This window comes from Dromiciops gliroides, chromosome 5 (assembly GCF_019393635.1).
Source record: "Dromiciops gliroides isolate mDroGli1 chromosome 5, mDroGli1.pri, whole genome shotgun sequence".
In the NCBI taxonomy this organism is placed as follows: domain Eukaryota; kingdom Metazoa; phylum Chordata; class Mammalia; order Microbiotheria; family Microbiotheriidae; genus Dromiciops; species Dromiciops gliroides.
The window spans coordinates 143,304,065-143,320,701 of NC_057865.1; the positions used below are offsets into that span (position 1 = coordinate 143,304,065).

At 39.5% G+C, this 16,637-nt stretch overlaps 1 protein-coding gene across 1 annotated transcript in view; it reads left to right on the top strand.

The window, feature by feature from the left end:
• The window catches only part of LAMB4 (laminin subunit beta 4), a 131,886-nt gene that overhangs the window by 105,830 nt on the left and 9,419 nt on the right, over window positions 1-16,637 (top strand). Inside the window, 4 exon segments of the mRNA XM_043967584.1 lie at window positions 6,728-6,872; window positions 9,076-9,283; window positions 14,025-14,163; window positions 16,338-16,514. Coding sequence (XP_043823519.1) covers window positions 6,728-6,872; window positions 9,076-9,283; window positions 14,025-14,163; window positions 16,338-16,514 — 669 coding nt within the window.

The following is a 16,637-nucleotide window of genomic DNA, read 5'->3' on the forward strand; positions in this document are numbered from 1 at the left end:
TTAATAATTTTTCTTAGCACGATTTTGCTTAGCACAATTTTGAGGGACAGACCAGGGTTTGAGTCAATTTTGGCTCATTTATTTGAGAAATATAAAAATGTTAATCCAACTCCCATAGTGGGTCAGAATATATTAACTTTTAAACCAAAAATGTGGGCCACAGCCCTAGGCCAAGTGCAAAGAATATAAGTAGAACTCTGGGGACTGTGCACACAAGGATTTAATTTGGGTTCTTAGTTGCTCAGTGTGCAAAATATTCACAAAACTTTATGATATGGCCCAAGGGATACAGGCCTGCCATGTGTTCAGTAAAATAGACCTGAATTTAACTAGTGAAACACTTTTACAATGTGTGTGTATAAATATAGAGGGGAATAGATGGATATGAGTCTCTGTATCTTTTTAGAGAAAGAAGGAAAGGAGGAAAGAAAGAAGGAAGGAAGGAAAGAGAGAGGGGGGAGAGGAAAGAAGGGAGGAGAGAAGAAAAAGGAGATGGGAGGAGAAAGGGAGATTTGGGGCAGCTAGGTGGCATAGTGGATAGAGTACCGGCCCTGGATTCAGGAGGACCTGAGTTCAAATCCTGCTTCAGACATTTGACACTTACTAGCTGTGTGACCCTGGGCAAGTCACTTAACCTCAATTGCCTCACACACAACAAAAAGGAGGGAGATTTGAGAATTCTTTCATAAAATTGCAAATAGATAAATATTGGTGATATCTTAGTTACATATGCATTTGTTATCAGCAAGTCTTTGGGGAGATGTCTAAGGAAGTGATCACTCAGGACAGTGATTTAGCAGTGGATAGAGCACCAGCCCTGGAGTCAGGAGGACCTGAGTTCAAATCCAGCCTCAGACACTTAACACTTACTAGCGGTGTGACCCTGGGCAAGTCACTTAACCCCAATTGTCTCACTTAAAAAATAATAATAATAATAATAATAATAGCCAGCACCTTACATTTGTGATCTCATTTGAGCCTCCTGACTACCTTGGAAGCACCTAAAAGTATTCTCATTTTACAGATGAGGAAACCGAGTCTGAAAGCAGTTAAGTGGCTTGCCTGATAAGCTAGTTAGTATCTGAGCCAGTGGTTGAACTCATTTTTCTGTCTCCTAATCCATCTAGCTATTCATTATGCCACCCATCTGCTGACCATACAAGAAGTAGCTAAGGATGCCCTGGTGTAGATATAAAAGATTCCAGGACTGTTCCGCTCTCAGCAGGAAAGCCTGGGAAGTTCTTTGATCTCCTGGTAGAGGCCCACACTATGTTTAGAATCCCCATCAAGCATAACCCTGTCTGACCTTTATCCTTCCCATATCCAAGTGAACCCAGAAACATGGGACACTCTGGCTGGCTCCCGGGACTGCGAGCTTTTGGAACAACTGACTTGCATGCTTCCCAGTCACACATTCCATCTCCGCTGGGCCATCCTCAAGGACCATAGCACTAATCTGTCTTAGAGGTATGATTGCTCCATAACAGAGCCCTTACAGTATATCTGACACCTAACCCTCTTTGGACAGTAGTTATAGACAAGTCTGGGCTTTCATGGATTATGTTAAAGCAATGTAAATATAGTACATGTCATATTGTATCAAAGGAGATGTTAGGGCATGGAGTCCAGGTGCTGGGTCTGGCAGACTGCTATCCTGGTGTGAAAGCCAAATTAGATATACGGAGCATTAATCTCCCCCTTTAACTTTCCTGAAGAAAAAGGAGCCACTGAGCTTTAATCTATGATGGATCAGTTTTTTATTTTATTGCTTGGGAATTAATTAGACAACAAGAGTTGAAACCAATTAGGGAAATAAGGAAGGAGAAATACAAATGAATAATCTTAGATCTAAGATTAGTCTATTCCTTTATAAAACTCACCGAATCCCAAACTGCCCACCAGACCGCGAATCTCTGAAAAGACCGAACACCAAACCACATGCACTCCTTTCAATCCTGCTCTGTCACCAGAGAGAGAGAACTTCTGTTCCTGCCCTCACTTTTAAGTCCATGTACCGGAAGTTCCTCATGTTCTCCTTCTCAAAAAAAGGAGGTCCTTCAAAAGCCGCTTCGGTAGCATGCGCAATCTCTCAAATGATTCAGCTAAAATTTCTGGTATATATCTTTACCACAAATAATTTTTACCATACTGGCCTCTCCTCCCTTCTCTAGTATGTAAGGATATAGGATGCATATACATTATAAAGGCATAATTTACATGTATACATTATATACATATATGTAGACTATATGCAGGGTATAAAATATATATGTATGATATACATTTTAAATGTGTGTAGGATGTACACTGAGGGGCAGCTAAGTGGTACAGTGAATAGACCATGGGGCTTGGCATCAAGAAGATCCAAGTTCAAATTCAGCTTCAGACACTTACTGGCTGTGTGACCATGGGCAAGTCACTTAACCCCTATTTGCCTCAGTTCCACATCTACAAAATGGGGACACACTGGAGAAGGAAATAGGAAACCACCCCATGAACTTTTATAATATAGAGTTGGACATGACTAAACAACAACAAGGATATATGTTATATATGTGTTAGATATACAACATATATGTAGAATATACATTTTATATAAATATAGCTAAATGTATAGGATCTATCTATATGGATATATATATATACACACATTCATACATACATATATATAAATACTAGTTGCCATTATAATCTGTCCAACAGGGCTACAAATGGCTCCTAAATTATCAGTGGGAAGGGAAGTAAATAAATATTTATTAAACCCCTACTATGAGCCAGGGACTGTGTTTTATAGAACTTACCTCATTTAATCTGCTATACAGATGGATAAAGCTGACATACTACAAAAGGTGGCCCCTGCTGTGCAGCCAGGCACTTCATATCTTAGCCTTTTGCCAGGAAGGAGTGTCATAAACAGCATAGCATTAACTGACCACACAACTCTGTGTCATAGTCTGAGTAGTAAAAATTGTTTATACATTTTTTTTTCCCTGTGTAGTAAGGACAATCTTCAGAGTGGCCAAGAACCTAACTGAGGAAAACATATAGTATTCTTGGGCTTGGTACAATCAACACCTCAAGAATCATCTGGAGAACCCCATTTCTTTTCCTTTCCTTTCCTTTTTTTTTTTTTTGTAAGGCAATGAGGGTTAAGTGACTTGCCCAGGGTCACACAGCTAGTAAGTGTCAAGTGTCTGAGGCCAGATTTGAACTCAGGTCCTCCTGAATCCACAGCCAGTGCTCCATCCACTGTGCCACCTAGCTGCCCCCCACCATTTCCTTTTCCAAATGAACTCTGTAAGAGATGCTACACAAAAGGGATTAATATATCTTCTGCTTGATTAGGAAGGAAAACAGACAACCTTAAAATGCTAATGAGAGAAATGACATAGGCATTAGATAATGATAGGCATTAGATTACTGAGAAATGCTGGTTAATTAAAGCCATCAGCAATTTCTTTTGGTGTACAGTATCCAGCAGGCTACACTAAGACTTTACCTGCATCAGTTAGGAATTTCCTCTCCATTACTGTTTCTATTCTTCTTACCTTTTATAATTGATACCCAAATTCTTTATCCTGTCCTTAAAATGAGAAAATTTCTAGGGAATTAGGAAAGATATTTCCCCAGAAAAGATAAAATTATGACATGTTTTTTCTTACTCAGAAATTTCCCTCTTGCTTTAAAATTCACCACTGGGGGAGCAGCTAGGTGGCACAGTAGATAAAGCACCAGCCCTGGATAAGGAGGACCTGAGTTCAAATCCTCCTCAGACACTTGACACTTACTAGCTGTGTGACCCTGGGTAAGTCACTTAACCCTCATTGCCCTGCAAAACCAAACAAACACAAAATTCACAACTGGCCATAATCTAAACTATTGAACAGAAAATGCAAAAACAAAAAACTACATAATTGAAAAAAGAAAAAAAAGCAAACACTTTTATCAAATATGTCAGGGGCAAAGGCAGTGTTCCAATTGTAATTAGCCCTATTTCTGTTCACACTGATTTACATGATTAAATTCAACTTGATGGCAGCATTGTTCTATTCCTACCCAGCTTTGTCTCCATGTAGCATAGAGAAAAGCACAAGAATGTTAATCTAAAGACACACGTTTAAAGATTATAATCTTATTTTCCAGGCCGAGAGCCTTTTAGGACTGTAATTTTGATTCTAAGCGTACCAAGCATTTGGAATTTATTTCTGCAGCCCACTCACAGATAAAACTCATTTACTAAAAGGTTGGATGTTTTCTTTTTGACCTTGAAAGAATGTGCATTAGTAGAATTTGAGAGATTAGTAGAGTTTGAGAAAAGACCAGAGGAGCCACTATAGCGGAAAAGGCACAGGAGTTGGAATCAGGACGCCTGTGTCCGGTTCTGGGACTGACTAGCTATGTGACTTTGGGCCAGTCATTTAAACTCTCTAGGCCTGAGTTCCGACATCTGTAAAATGAGAAGGTTTGACAAGATGAACTTTAAGGTACTTTGGGGGTCTAAAACTTCTTCCTATATTCTAAGCTTCTGGTAAAATCAAGCAAAAATTCATCAAGGTATTGTACATGGTGAAAACTTTAGGATAAATAGCCCCAATTGTTTTCTACTAAGTCTTAGTTTGTTGTTGTTCAGTTCTTTCAGTCAAGTCTGACCCTTTGTGACCCCATTTGGGGTTTTCTTGACAGATAACTGGAGTAGTTTGTCATTTCCTTCTCTAGATCATTCTACAGGTAAGGAAACTGAGGCAAGAGGGTTAAGTGACTCCAGCACCCTATCCACTGCACCACCTAGCTGCCCAAGTCTTGGATAAAGTCTTATAAAAAAAATATCCCTCAATTCCCTAGATCCAATCAGTTGCCAAGCCTTTTTGCTATCCCCCGTGTAACAGTTCTTGCACACATCTCTCCTCTATTTGCATAGCCTCTACTCCCAGTTCAAGCTTTCATCACTTCTCATCTGAAATATAGCCTAGCTGATCCAGTCTCCTGTCTCTCCCCTCTCCATTGCATCCTCCACAGAACTGCCAAAGTAATATTCCTAAAACAGATTAGGACATGTTACTTCCCTAGTCAAGATGCTTAGTGGTTCCCTATTGCTGCCAGAATAAAATACAAAATCTTGTGTTTGGCATTTAAAGCTCTCCACAATCTAGCTCCAAGCAAACCTCCAGTATTGTCTCTTATTGCTTGACCCACATCGCCCCTCCCTGCTCCAGTCAAACTAACCTGCTGACTGTTCCCCATACACATCACTCTATCTATGGCCCCGGTACGTTTACATTGGCTGTCCACCATTTGTGCCTGATTGATACATGTCCTCTCCTCAACTCCCCATTTGAGAATCTCTGCCTTCCAAACACAGTTCAGGCATCACTTCTCCATGGGGCCTTCCTGAATTCCCTAGATCACTCCCACGGGTCGTTAGCATTCTCTCCTTGGAATTGCTTTGTATCTACTTAGTTTTTATTGATTTAACTTTGCATTTACTTGGGTATGTGTTGTATCCTCCCTCTTCCCAGTAGCATTTAAGCTCCATGAGGATTGCATCTGTTTCATTTTTTTGGTTATGTGTCTCCAGTGCCCTGCACATAGCAGAAGCTCAATAAATGTTAGATTAAGTTGACTTCATTTTCATTTGTTATAAAATACTATTTGTTAAATTAGGATTTTTTTTCAATATTGGTTTTGATTATAGAAACACAGACCTAGATCTGGAATGTGCTTGAAAGATACTGTTCATGGGGTAGCTAGGTGGTATAGTGGATAAAGCACCAGCCATGGATTCTAGAGGACCTGAATTCGAATCCAACCTCAGACACTGAACACTTACTAGTATGATCCTGGGCAAGTCACTTAACTCTCATTGCCCAACAAAGGAAGAAAGAAAGGAAGGAAGGAAGGAAGGAAGGAAGGAAGGAAGGAAGGAAGGAAGGAAGGAAGGAAGGAAGGAAGGAAGGAAGGAAGGAAGGAAGGAAGGAAGGAAGGAAGGAAGAGAGAAAGAAAGAAAGAAAGAAAGAAAGAAAGGAAGGAAGGAAGGAAGGAAGGAAGGAAGGAAGGAAGGAAGAAAGAAAGGAAGGAAGGAAGATAGAAAGACACTGTTCCCACAATACAATAATACATGAAAAACTGATCATGATTACTTTCCAATAATAATTATTAAAAGTTCAACAACAAATACTTATTAAGAGTCTAAATGGGGGCAGCTAGGTGGCACAGTGGATAAAGCACAGGCCCTGGATTCAGGAGGACCTGAGTTCAAATCCAGCCACAGACACTTGACACCCACTAGCTGTGTGAACCTGGGCAAGTCACTTAACCCTCATTGCCCCACACAAAAAAAGTCTAAATGTTCATAGCTTTGTACTAGCAGTTTGATTTGAGCCGCAGAAACTTAAATCACTTAACTTTTCTCAGCCTCAGTTTCTTCATATAGGAAATGAGGATAATAATAGCATCTACCTCCCAGGGTTGCTATTAAGATCAAATGAGATATGTAAAATGCTTTGTGAACCAGAAAGTACTATATAAATATTAACTAATATTAATAGGTACTTTGGAGACCAAGAAGAAAAACAACACAGTCCCTGCCCTAATGGGACTACTAAAATGTGACTACTCAGCTTTCTACTTTGTCCTTAATGAGTGGTTTTAGTCTGTTCAGCAAAACTGCTGAGCTCAGCAATTGTGTTTTTCTTTTCTCTCACTGTGTACTTTTAAAATCTCTCTCCAGATAAGAAACATAACAAAACTGACTCAACTTACTAAGACCAAAGCTTTGCAGCTAACTGAGAGGCTAGAGAATATGAAAGACCAAATAAAGCTAGAAGAACCAAGGACAAAAGCCCTCATCCACAAAGTGAAGGACTTTTTGCAAGGTAAATGATCTGTGAAACTAGTAGGCCTGCTGCTGCTGGTTTCCCTCCTCAGTTTCATTTTTATTACCCAACTGTTTTTGCTTCATAAGAAAAGCAAATTTAGATTGGTTGGACATTACATACGTAGTTCAAGGACAGGAAATGGCCCGTCATGTATGATCTTGAAATAATAAATTGCTGCTCCCCCTAGGGACCTTCTGGCTCATCTAGTTCCACCTCTTCATTTTTCAGATAAAGAAACCAAGGGCCACAGAAGTTAAATTGTTTGTTCAAGGTTATACAACTTCTACTGAGAATATTCTCAAAATGTTAATTCTAGGCTCTTATTTATGGTTCTTTCAGTTAGCATGATTCATTAATAAATCCTAGAATGTAACAGACAACCCACAAAAATTAACTCAGTGTTTCAAGTTTACTTAGTTAAAAAAAGGAGTTTATATTTTAAAAGAAGAAAGTCCCTTGAGTTCAGTCTAAGATCTAATATTTGGGCTTCAGCAATTTACTTGGGCACTGCAAGGTGATGAGATAAAACTTTGCATAATAAGAGAAGAGAGATTAATCACATTTCACTTTGATCAGTATCCAAGCACACAAATGCTAGGCTGGTAAAATATAAGCTCTTCAAAAAGAATGTAAACCCTTTGAGGACAGAGACCATTTCTTTGTATCCCCAATGACTGGCACATTTCCTTGCACAAAACAGGCATTCAATAAATGATTGTTATATTCAATTGAATTAAATGGTAGCTGCTCCAGAAATAGATGGGCAACTTTTTAACTTTCTTCATGGCAACAACCCTATTTCTTCATTCTTTGACAAGGTTTTATCAGATATGTGAGGAAGGGGACCCTTTTGTCGCACTATCTACAGTACCTTTATTTGGAGAGACACTCCCCACAGGAAGAAGAAAACATTATCGTATCTCAGCACTTCAAGTATTTGTGTTTCACAAGTTAGGGTATTCCCTTCACCAGTACAAATCACAACCTTTCTATGACTTAGATGGCCTTTGAGAGTTTTTGCATCCAAAAAAAAAAATCAATCAGCATACAGACAACTTGGTGACGAGCCTCTTTGAACCTAGCTAGATTGGTGTTCATGGAACATAATCCTTTATCATTAGACTTATATGCAAAGCCTTTCCAGCTTAGTGGTTGAATATTAACAGGGCTACAATCAGAGTCACAGTTCTGAGTGCTCTGTCCCCTGCCTAGTTCATCAGGCCACATGTTCCAATTTGTGATTGGATCACAATTTAATCACCATCAAGTATCATCTATTTTCCTTTTTGGTTACTCAATCAAATAATATGACTTTGCATATTACTTAACCCAAGAGTTTCAGAGGCCTTTGACAAGTTTAATGCTTAGAATCCTAGATTTCAAGCTAAAAGGGGCCTCAGAGGTCATCCAGTCTAACTCCCTCATTTTACAGATGAGGGAGACCAGGGGAATTTAGGTGACTTGTACAACATCATAAAGGTAGCAGAATGCAAAGCCAATTCCTCTGAGTCTAGAGTCAAGGCTCTCTCCACTGTACCAATGCTAGTGTATATATACAGAACATAGTGAAGTTCAGTGGTAATGGTTTCCCTAACAGAAGTTATTGCCCATGAGCACGTTCATTTGGTAGTGTCTTTTCCTGTGTAGCCCTTCTTTCTGTTCACCATTTAGTCGTATTTTGTTTTATTCACCATTTAGTAGTCTTGTTTTGTTTTGCTTTGTTTTGGAGGTGGGGAAGGGAAGACCTTGAAACTGCAACCTTAGAAAAGATTCTTTCTTCCAACTCCACTGTTGCTCTAGCAAATAACTTTTTCCCTAAAAATTCTTCCCTGGGCTCTATTATCAGTGACACAACTAAAATATAACCACCATATCCTTCATCTTCATTTTCACATTTTATTTATACTTTAATTCCATTTTTTGATTGTGTTTATGTGGTTTCCAAAAACCCTAAAACACAAAAAAATTATACACACACACATTTTATTCACTTATCGTTGTTTGTATCTTACTTCCCCATTAGATTCTGAGCACCTTGGGAGCAGAAACTGAATTTTGCCTTTCTCTGTATCCCCAGTGTTTCAGTGCGGGTTCTGGCAAATAGTGGGCACTTGATAAATGCTTGTTGAGTTTATTTAAACATGCTTAAAAGATTCTGGCAAAGAGACACCCTTAACTATATTTTACATTCTTATTTAAGATGAGAACGTCCCACCAGAAGACATCGAGAAGGTTGCAAATCATGTCCTGGATCTCCACCTCCCGCTAACCTCCCAAAATCTAACTAATGAGCTTGACAAAATCGAATTTCTCATGAAACTCTGTGAGGACCACCAAGCAGCAGGGAGCAGGCTAAAACTAAAAGCCACAGAAGCCCAGAAACTTTTATCGAAGTCCAAACAAGCAGAGTGAGTATTTTGCTTCCTTATGTTCTCCCATTGCTCTTAGGGACTAATAGAATTGGCAGAGGAGTTCAGAGGCCCTCCACCTCAACCTAAATCTTGAAAGGAAATCCCCTCCCCAATATCCCTGACATTGTTTGTTTGAAGATCTCCAGTGACGGGAAATTTACTACCTAACAAGGCACTTTGGGTCACTGTTAATTGTTAGGGAGTTTTTCCTTGCAATAAGCTTAAATCTGCATCTTTGCAATTTCCACCTATTGAATCCATTTCTGTCCTTTGAGGTAAGCAAAACAAGACTAATCCATCTTCCACATGATAGACCTCCAACTATTTGAAAATAAATGTGGTGTCACCCCTTAGACTTCTCTTCTCAAACATACATACCCCCAGTTTCTCCAACTGACCATTAAATGGCATGGTTTTTAGCATCCCTTTCCCCACCACCAACATCTCTCTAATAGGGAATCTTCTAACAAGCAGTTGGAAAAGCATTAGCCAAAGGGCATCGTGATAGCTAAAGGAAATTAGAAGTACAGCATCCAGAGCTGCATAACAAATGCCAAATTCTTGAACAAGGTGACTCAGGGTGCCAGGCAATAATAATAATAAGACAGAGAGCAGGGAAGCTTATTTCCTGTTTTCATTTAGGGGCTTGATTCCTTTCTAATGGTCTATTACCTCCTTACACTACATCAGACTATGACAATTTAACCAGCTCTGGATTTCCTCTGTCCTTGCTGACTTAGCCAAGCAAAAAGGAACCTCCATCCTGTTATTTTTATATGCCTGGGAAGCTGTGGCTCACTACACAAGCTTCATCAGGTCATATGGATGGTCACATTATCAAAGACAAGATTAAGAACAAACATTTATTGAGGATCTACTATATAAATAAACCTTTATTACAATTTTATTGGGACCCAATTGAAGGTATAACCCTTTTATGCCATATTGGTTTATATTAATATAAAAAATTAGTATAATTAGAGATGAAATGAGCAATGAAAATAGCCCAGAAGGGGTTTAAGGCGGTAGAACAAAAAGGGCACAGGAAGGACAAAACTACATGTAGTTCAATGTGTTACACTTAGTAAACTTAGTAAACACTTAGTAAAGTCTCGTTAAAGTGAGCATGTTGAATCGGTGAGAGAAAAGTATTGGAATTTGTACGGGAGGAAGTGATAGAGGTTAGGGGAAGAAAGAGCAAACTGATTCTGGAGAGAGATCCTGCAATATGGTTAAATGAGGAAATTGTGGCATGGGGCTGTCCCTGAAGTGTGAATTGAATTCTCTCCACCTAATTTCCCTGTTGTTGTTATTGTTGTTGAGTTGCCTCAGTCAAATCCTACTCTGTGTGATCCCATTTGGGGTTTTCTTGGCAGAGACACCAGAGTGGTTTGCCATTTCCTTCTTCAGCTCATTTTACAGATGATGAAAATGAGGCAAATGGAGTTAAGTGACTTACCCTGAGTCATGAAGCTAATAAGTGTCTGAGGCCAGATTCCAATTCAGGAAGGTAAGTCTTCCTGAGTTCAAGTCTGGTTCTATTATCTACTGCACCACCTAGCTGCCCTTCTCATTTCCCTAATTTCTGTAAAGTTTCCTTCAAAGATCAGCTCAAGCACTACCTTTGACCTAAAACTTTTCCCTATCCCCCAGATGCTAGTTCTTTCTCTCCTAGAATTAGCTTATGCCATTTGTACTTGTTATGTACACACTTATGTGTGTAAATGTAAGATTTGTATACCCTGATGAGTTGTTTAACTGCAGCTCAAAAAAGATGAGCCTTGGGGCAGCTAGGTGGCGCAGTGGATAGAGCACCAGCCCTGGAATCAGGAGTACCTGAATTCAAATCCGACCTCAGACACTTGACACTTACTAGCTGTGTGACCCTGGGCAAGTCACTTAACCCCAATTGCGTCACTTAAAAAAAAAAAAAAAAGATGAGCCTTCACTATAGCTGGAAATCCCTTGGAGTACCACTAATCAATCTGAGCACTTTTTTCAGTCTCCAGTGAGATACCGGACCTAAATGTTCCCTATCTATACCCACACACAAACATTAAATCTTGCTCATCTATGGGTACAAAAGATTCAAAACAAAAAAAAAAGGATCATTCTCCCTGATCTCCCATAAGGGGAATGGTTACCCTAAGCTTATACCTACCAGCTTGGCCCCTTGTCATGAATGTTCATTACACAAAAGACCATCACACATAGTGAATACTGAGTAAACTCATTTATCCAAGCAAGTAGAAATTGGAGGATTTATAGAGCTCATAACAGAAAATGCATAGAGTGAAAGAGCTCTTTTGATGAGAGGGAGATGAGACCTCACATCAACCAAGAAAGAGGCTCTGATCTCATCATCCAAGAAGAAATTCTCCAAAGTCTATAGAAAGACTAGCTAGAAATCAGGGGATGTGTTCAGGAGCCAGCTTCCCCTACTTGTCTGCAGCTTCCAAAGTCTGTCTCTTCTCCCCAAAGCTCTCAGACTATTCAGATGCATCTTTGAATCATCATTCTCTCCATGAAGTAGGAGAGTGTCATGCAAAATGCTATAGGGTAGGCTGGAAGCCCAAGCTTATACATGTACATATCTCACTTCTCATTAGAATGGAAACTTCATGAGGACCAGAACTGATTCACTTTTGTATTCCCTGTATTTACCACAGTCTCTGACACTTAATAAATGCTTATTCACTGACTGAATTACCTACTTGAGGCTATGTTTTATTTACACACACCACCACCACCAGCAGCAGCAACAGCTGCTATTATCTTCCCCCTAACTCTCAGAATTACATTGTAGATATTTGATATCTATTTATTTACAGACGTTTGTTGTTTCCCCTATACAATATAAGCAGGAACTATTTCATTTTTATCTTTGAATCCCTAGCACTTAACACAGTTCCTGACATACAGCAAGTAGTTATTAACTCTCTTTGACTCTATGATCGCTTGAAAGGGCTAGGATTGAATTTTACCTGATTTTGTCCTGGCTAAAAAAATCTCTAGAAATGCTAATAAAAAAGTTGGTCTAACATTCTGCTATAGTTTTATTAAATTTCATCTTCATGTAACTTTAAATGTTCAGTTCTAAATAGCCCATAACTATCGACGAGAGATGCAATCACTAAGAGAGAGACAGACTAATGGGCAGACAGACTGGTATTACTTAACATGCTTTTCATTTTAACCTCTGACTGGGCTGCTGAGAGGGTGGAATTTCAGTCAGGCTCAAATAAACCTGAATAAACACAGCTTTAAAGTATTCAGCCTTAAAAAACACACTTTCTCCCTGTGAAACCTCTTGACTCTCCCACCCCCAACCCCCATTCCAGTAAGGATTTGTTAACGTTGCTGTTTAAAGCTTTAGGAATTAGGGAAGTTGAATGGCTGATGATCATATTGCATTTTTATAAAGTAACAAGTCATAATGGTTGGCATTTCTGTAGTATTCAAGTTTATTCTCTCTTTTGATCCTCGCAAAAATCAGCCAATCAGTAAGCATTGAGTGCCTACTTTGTGCTACTGGAAATAACAAAAACAAAAATGACACAAGTCCTTCCACTCAAGGATTTGTATTCTGTTGGGGGAAATGAGATGTGTAACAGGGGACTGATCAATGAGAATCTAATCCCTAGGAGTAGGCAGTGTGTTCTGCCTGATATAATCCCCTACATGACTAGCTAGGTGGTGCAGTGAATAGAGAGCCAGGCCTGGAATGAGGAAGACTTATCTTCACAAGTTCAAATCTGGCCTCAAACACTTACTAGGTGGGTGACCCTGAGTAAGTCACTTAACCCCATTTGCCTCAGTTTCCTCATCTGTAAAGTGAGCTGCAGAAGGAAAGTTCAAACCATTCCAGTATCTTTGCCAAGAAAATCCCAAATGGGGTCACAAAGAGTCGGACACAACTGAGCAACAGATGGATGTTTGGTGAGCCTGTTTCTGGGCATTCGTAATGGAAGTAAGTCTTTGCTCTCCTGCCACTGACCCACAGCAGTTCATCCTTCTCACTTATACACATAGCCAGGGAGGAAAGATCAGTTTTGCTCAGGTCTTTTGTGTATACATACACTGCTCCAGCTCAGCTGCCAATCAAAAGACTCGTCTTCACCACATAGTAAGAGAAAAGGAAAGAGTTATAGAACTTCTCTACAAATTGTTTCAACAGCCCCATGGGAGACTGAATCAGGACGGGCATACTGCCCATACTCCTAATTTGGAGGAAGGAGGAGTGGGGACCTGAACCTAAGATTCTGTCAGGGTTAGGGACTCAGTGAAGAAACCCCCTCTACAAATGAAGAGCAGCAACAGTTCTGCAGCTTAGGGTATTAGAGAGGTTGTTGTGAAAATAAAATGAAATAGAACTTGTAATGTACTAACTACAGTGCCTGGCATATAGTACATGCTTAATGTTGATTCCCTTCCCTTTCTCTCCTTACTATGGGGCCATTTCTCTATCTACAATGCCATACTACCTCTCATATTTATACTACACACATGTGTATATACACTATGTGCTCTGATATATATATGTATAATATATGTGTACATGTGTGTATCTAGCTTTCAAAACATACACTTTTAGCATTTTCCTTTGCTTAAAAATAATCTAAATTTACTTTATACTCAATTCAGTCATGTGTGTGGTTAAATGGAATGGAATCAGAGTAAATCAAAATATCAGAATTTTCTATTCACTTTAATCTGATATGTTATTCTCTTATTTTAGGGAAGCAGTAAACAGTCTACTGAACCTGGAAGAAATGCTGAAAAATTTGCAACGTGCTGAAAGCATCCAAGGACGAGCAAACTCTGCTGTTAAACAGCTGACTGATAAGATACAAACAATTGAAATGACAATACTGAAGGTATTTTGCACCTACTTTGGTAGGATGGTAATGTGAGCAAAATGCAAAAGACAATGCCGTACTATTTATTCTCCAGATACATACATATATACATACATACATACATACACACACACACCCCACTTTATTAGTGATCATATCTGTCCCACCTACTTCACAGAATTGTTCTCAGGATCAAAAGAGCTAAGGATATGTTGAGTTTATGTAGACTTTTATGGTTTACAAAGCACTTTCTCATATGCTATCTAACTTGATAATCACAATATTACAAAGTAGGCCCAGCACTTATTGCTATTCTATCTTACAAATGGGGAAATTTAATTCCCAGTTAGATTAAGTGATCACTGGATCAGGTTAGTACATCAGCCCTTGGCTAGTAAACTAGATGGTGAATCCTTTGGCCATGGCAGTCCTTGAAACTTTAGAAAAATTAAAAATGGTTCTCGGTCCTCTCTGGTTTCTTTTTACTTTTGCGGTAACTATCAGAGTGGCAAGAAAAGGAAGAGAGACTGAGGGTTGAGGATGACAGCTTTAATCTATATATACATTGATTTAATAGTACTATAAATATGAGACCCTAGCCCAATGGTCAACAAGTAGACATACAACTGAAGGAGTTGAGTCAATGTTATTTTCCCATTGTCCTATGCTACCTGGAAAGATGATTGGGGTCAGATCAATCCTGGGTTATTACTCTGATCCTCATCCTAATTCCATTAGGATGGTAAAGGGCCTTGAGATTGTGTTATGTGAGGATGGGTTAAAGACAGTGAGGAGATCAACCTTAGTGGAAATCTACTAGCTATCCTTAATTATGTGAATACCTGTGTTGCAAAGACTTGTTTGGCCTGACCCCAGAACACGTAACTTGTGTAGAAGTTATGGACAGGGGGCAGCAGTAGGTAAAGCACCGGTCCTGGATTCAGGAGGACCTGAGTTCAAATCCAGCCTCAGACACTTGACATTTACTAGCTGTGTGACCCTGGGCAAGTCACTTAAGCCCAATTGCCTCACCCAAAAAAAAAAAAAGAAAGAAAAAAGAAAAGAAGTTATGGACAGGCATATTAGATTCCTAACAATCAGAGCTAGCCCAATGTGGAATGGGCTACTTTAGGAAGTCCTGGGTAACCCACCCTGACTAGAGATCCCACTGGTCAGGTACATCATAGAAGGGCTCCTTCAGGTTCAAGTTAGATGAGAGCCCTCTGAGGCCCCTCCAACTCTGAGATTCTGTGATACCAACTTTTTTTTTAATTGCACAGATCGCCAAGGTGAAGAAATTCTTCATAAGAAGAGCAGGCTGCTCCAGATGAGTTTTTTTGTGTGTGTGTTAGACTGGCCCTGGGAAATCAGATACTGTTTGTACTCAGTTGACAAAAAATCAAATACCAACTGGGAAAAAATGAAAATGCCTTATTAAATCACTCTATACCATCTTCGGGGCAGCTAGGTGGCACAGTGAATAGAGCACTGGGCCTGAAGTCAGAAAGACTTATCTTCCCGAGTTCAAATCTGGCCTCAGACACTTCCTAGTTTTGTGACCCTGGGCAAAGCACTTAACCCTGTTTGCCTCAGTTTCTTCATCATAAAATGAGCTGGAGAAGGAAATGGCAAACCACTCTGGTATGTTTGCCAAGAAAACCCTAAATGCGGTCACAGGACCTTAGTTCAAATCCTGGCTACTACTTTCTAGGTAACACTTAACTTCTCTGGACCTCAGTTTCCTCATTTGCAAAATGAGGAATTTGGACTAGATAACTTAAAAAAGTACCTTCCACCTATAGATCTCTGACAATATCATCTACATTTAGAGGAAGATCTTCCAGAGTATACTATGGGGGTGGGGGGGTGGCAACTAGGTGGAGCAGTGGATAAAGAACTGGCCCTGGATTCAAGAGGACCTGAGTTCAAATCCCGCCTCAGACACTTGACACTTACTAGCTGTGTGACCCTGGGCAAGTCACTTAACTCTCATTGCCCTCCCAAAAAAAAAAGAAAAAAAAAGATACTTTCAGAGTATACTATAGGGCTCTGCTCTTGATGATGCACAAAATTATTTTACATTGAAATGGTTTGCTCACATTTGAAAGATTTGGAAATCAAACTTGCTGTCTCAGATTCTACTACAAGGCATAAGTGGAGTTTTATCTTTCTAATATTTCCCAAAAAAATAGGCTGAAAACTTCACCAATAAGACTGATGATGAGTTGGAACACATATCAAGCCAACAGTCTACACTGGAAAATAAAATCTCCACTCTACAAACCAAGATACTAAGGACTCGAGACCATGCTATCAGTGCAAAAGTCCAGGCAGAATCAGCCCAGGATCAAGCTAACATCACTGAGAAGGTTAGTTTTACTCCTGCATGAGCTAATCAAAAGAAAAAGAGCAGCTGCCTGATAATATCTTATTGAAAATTGACAAGTGGCCTGGCCGTACAATAAGTGCTTAATGAATGAATTATTGACTGA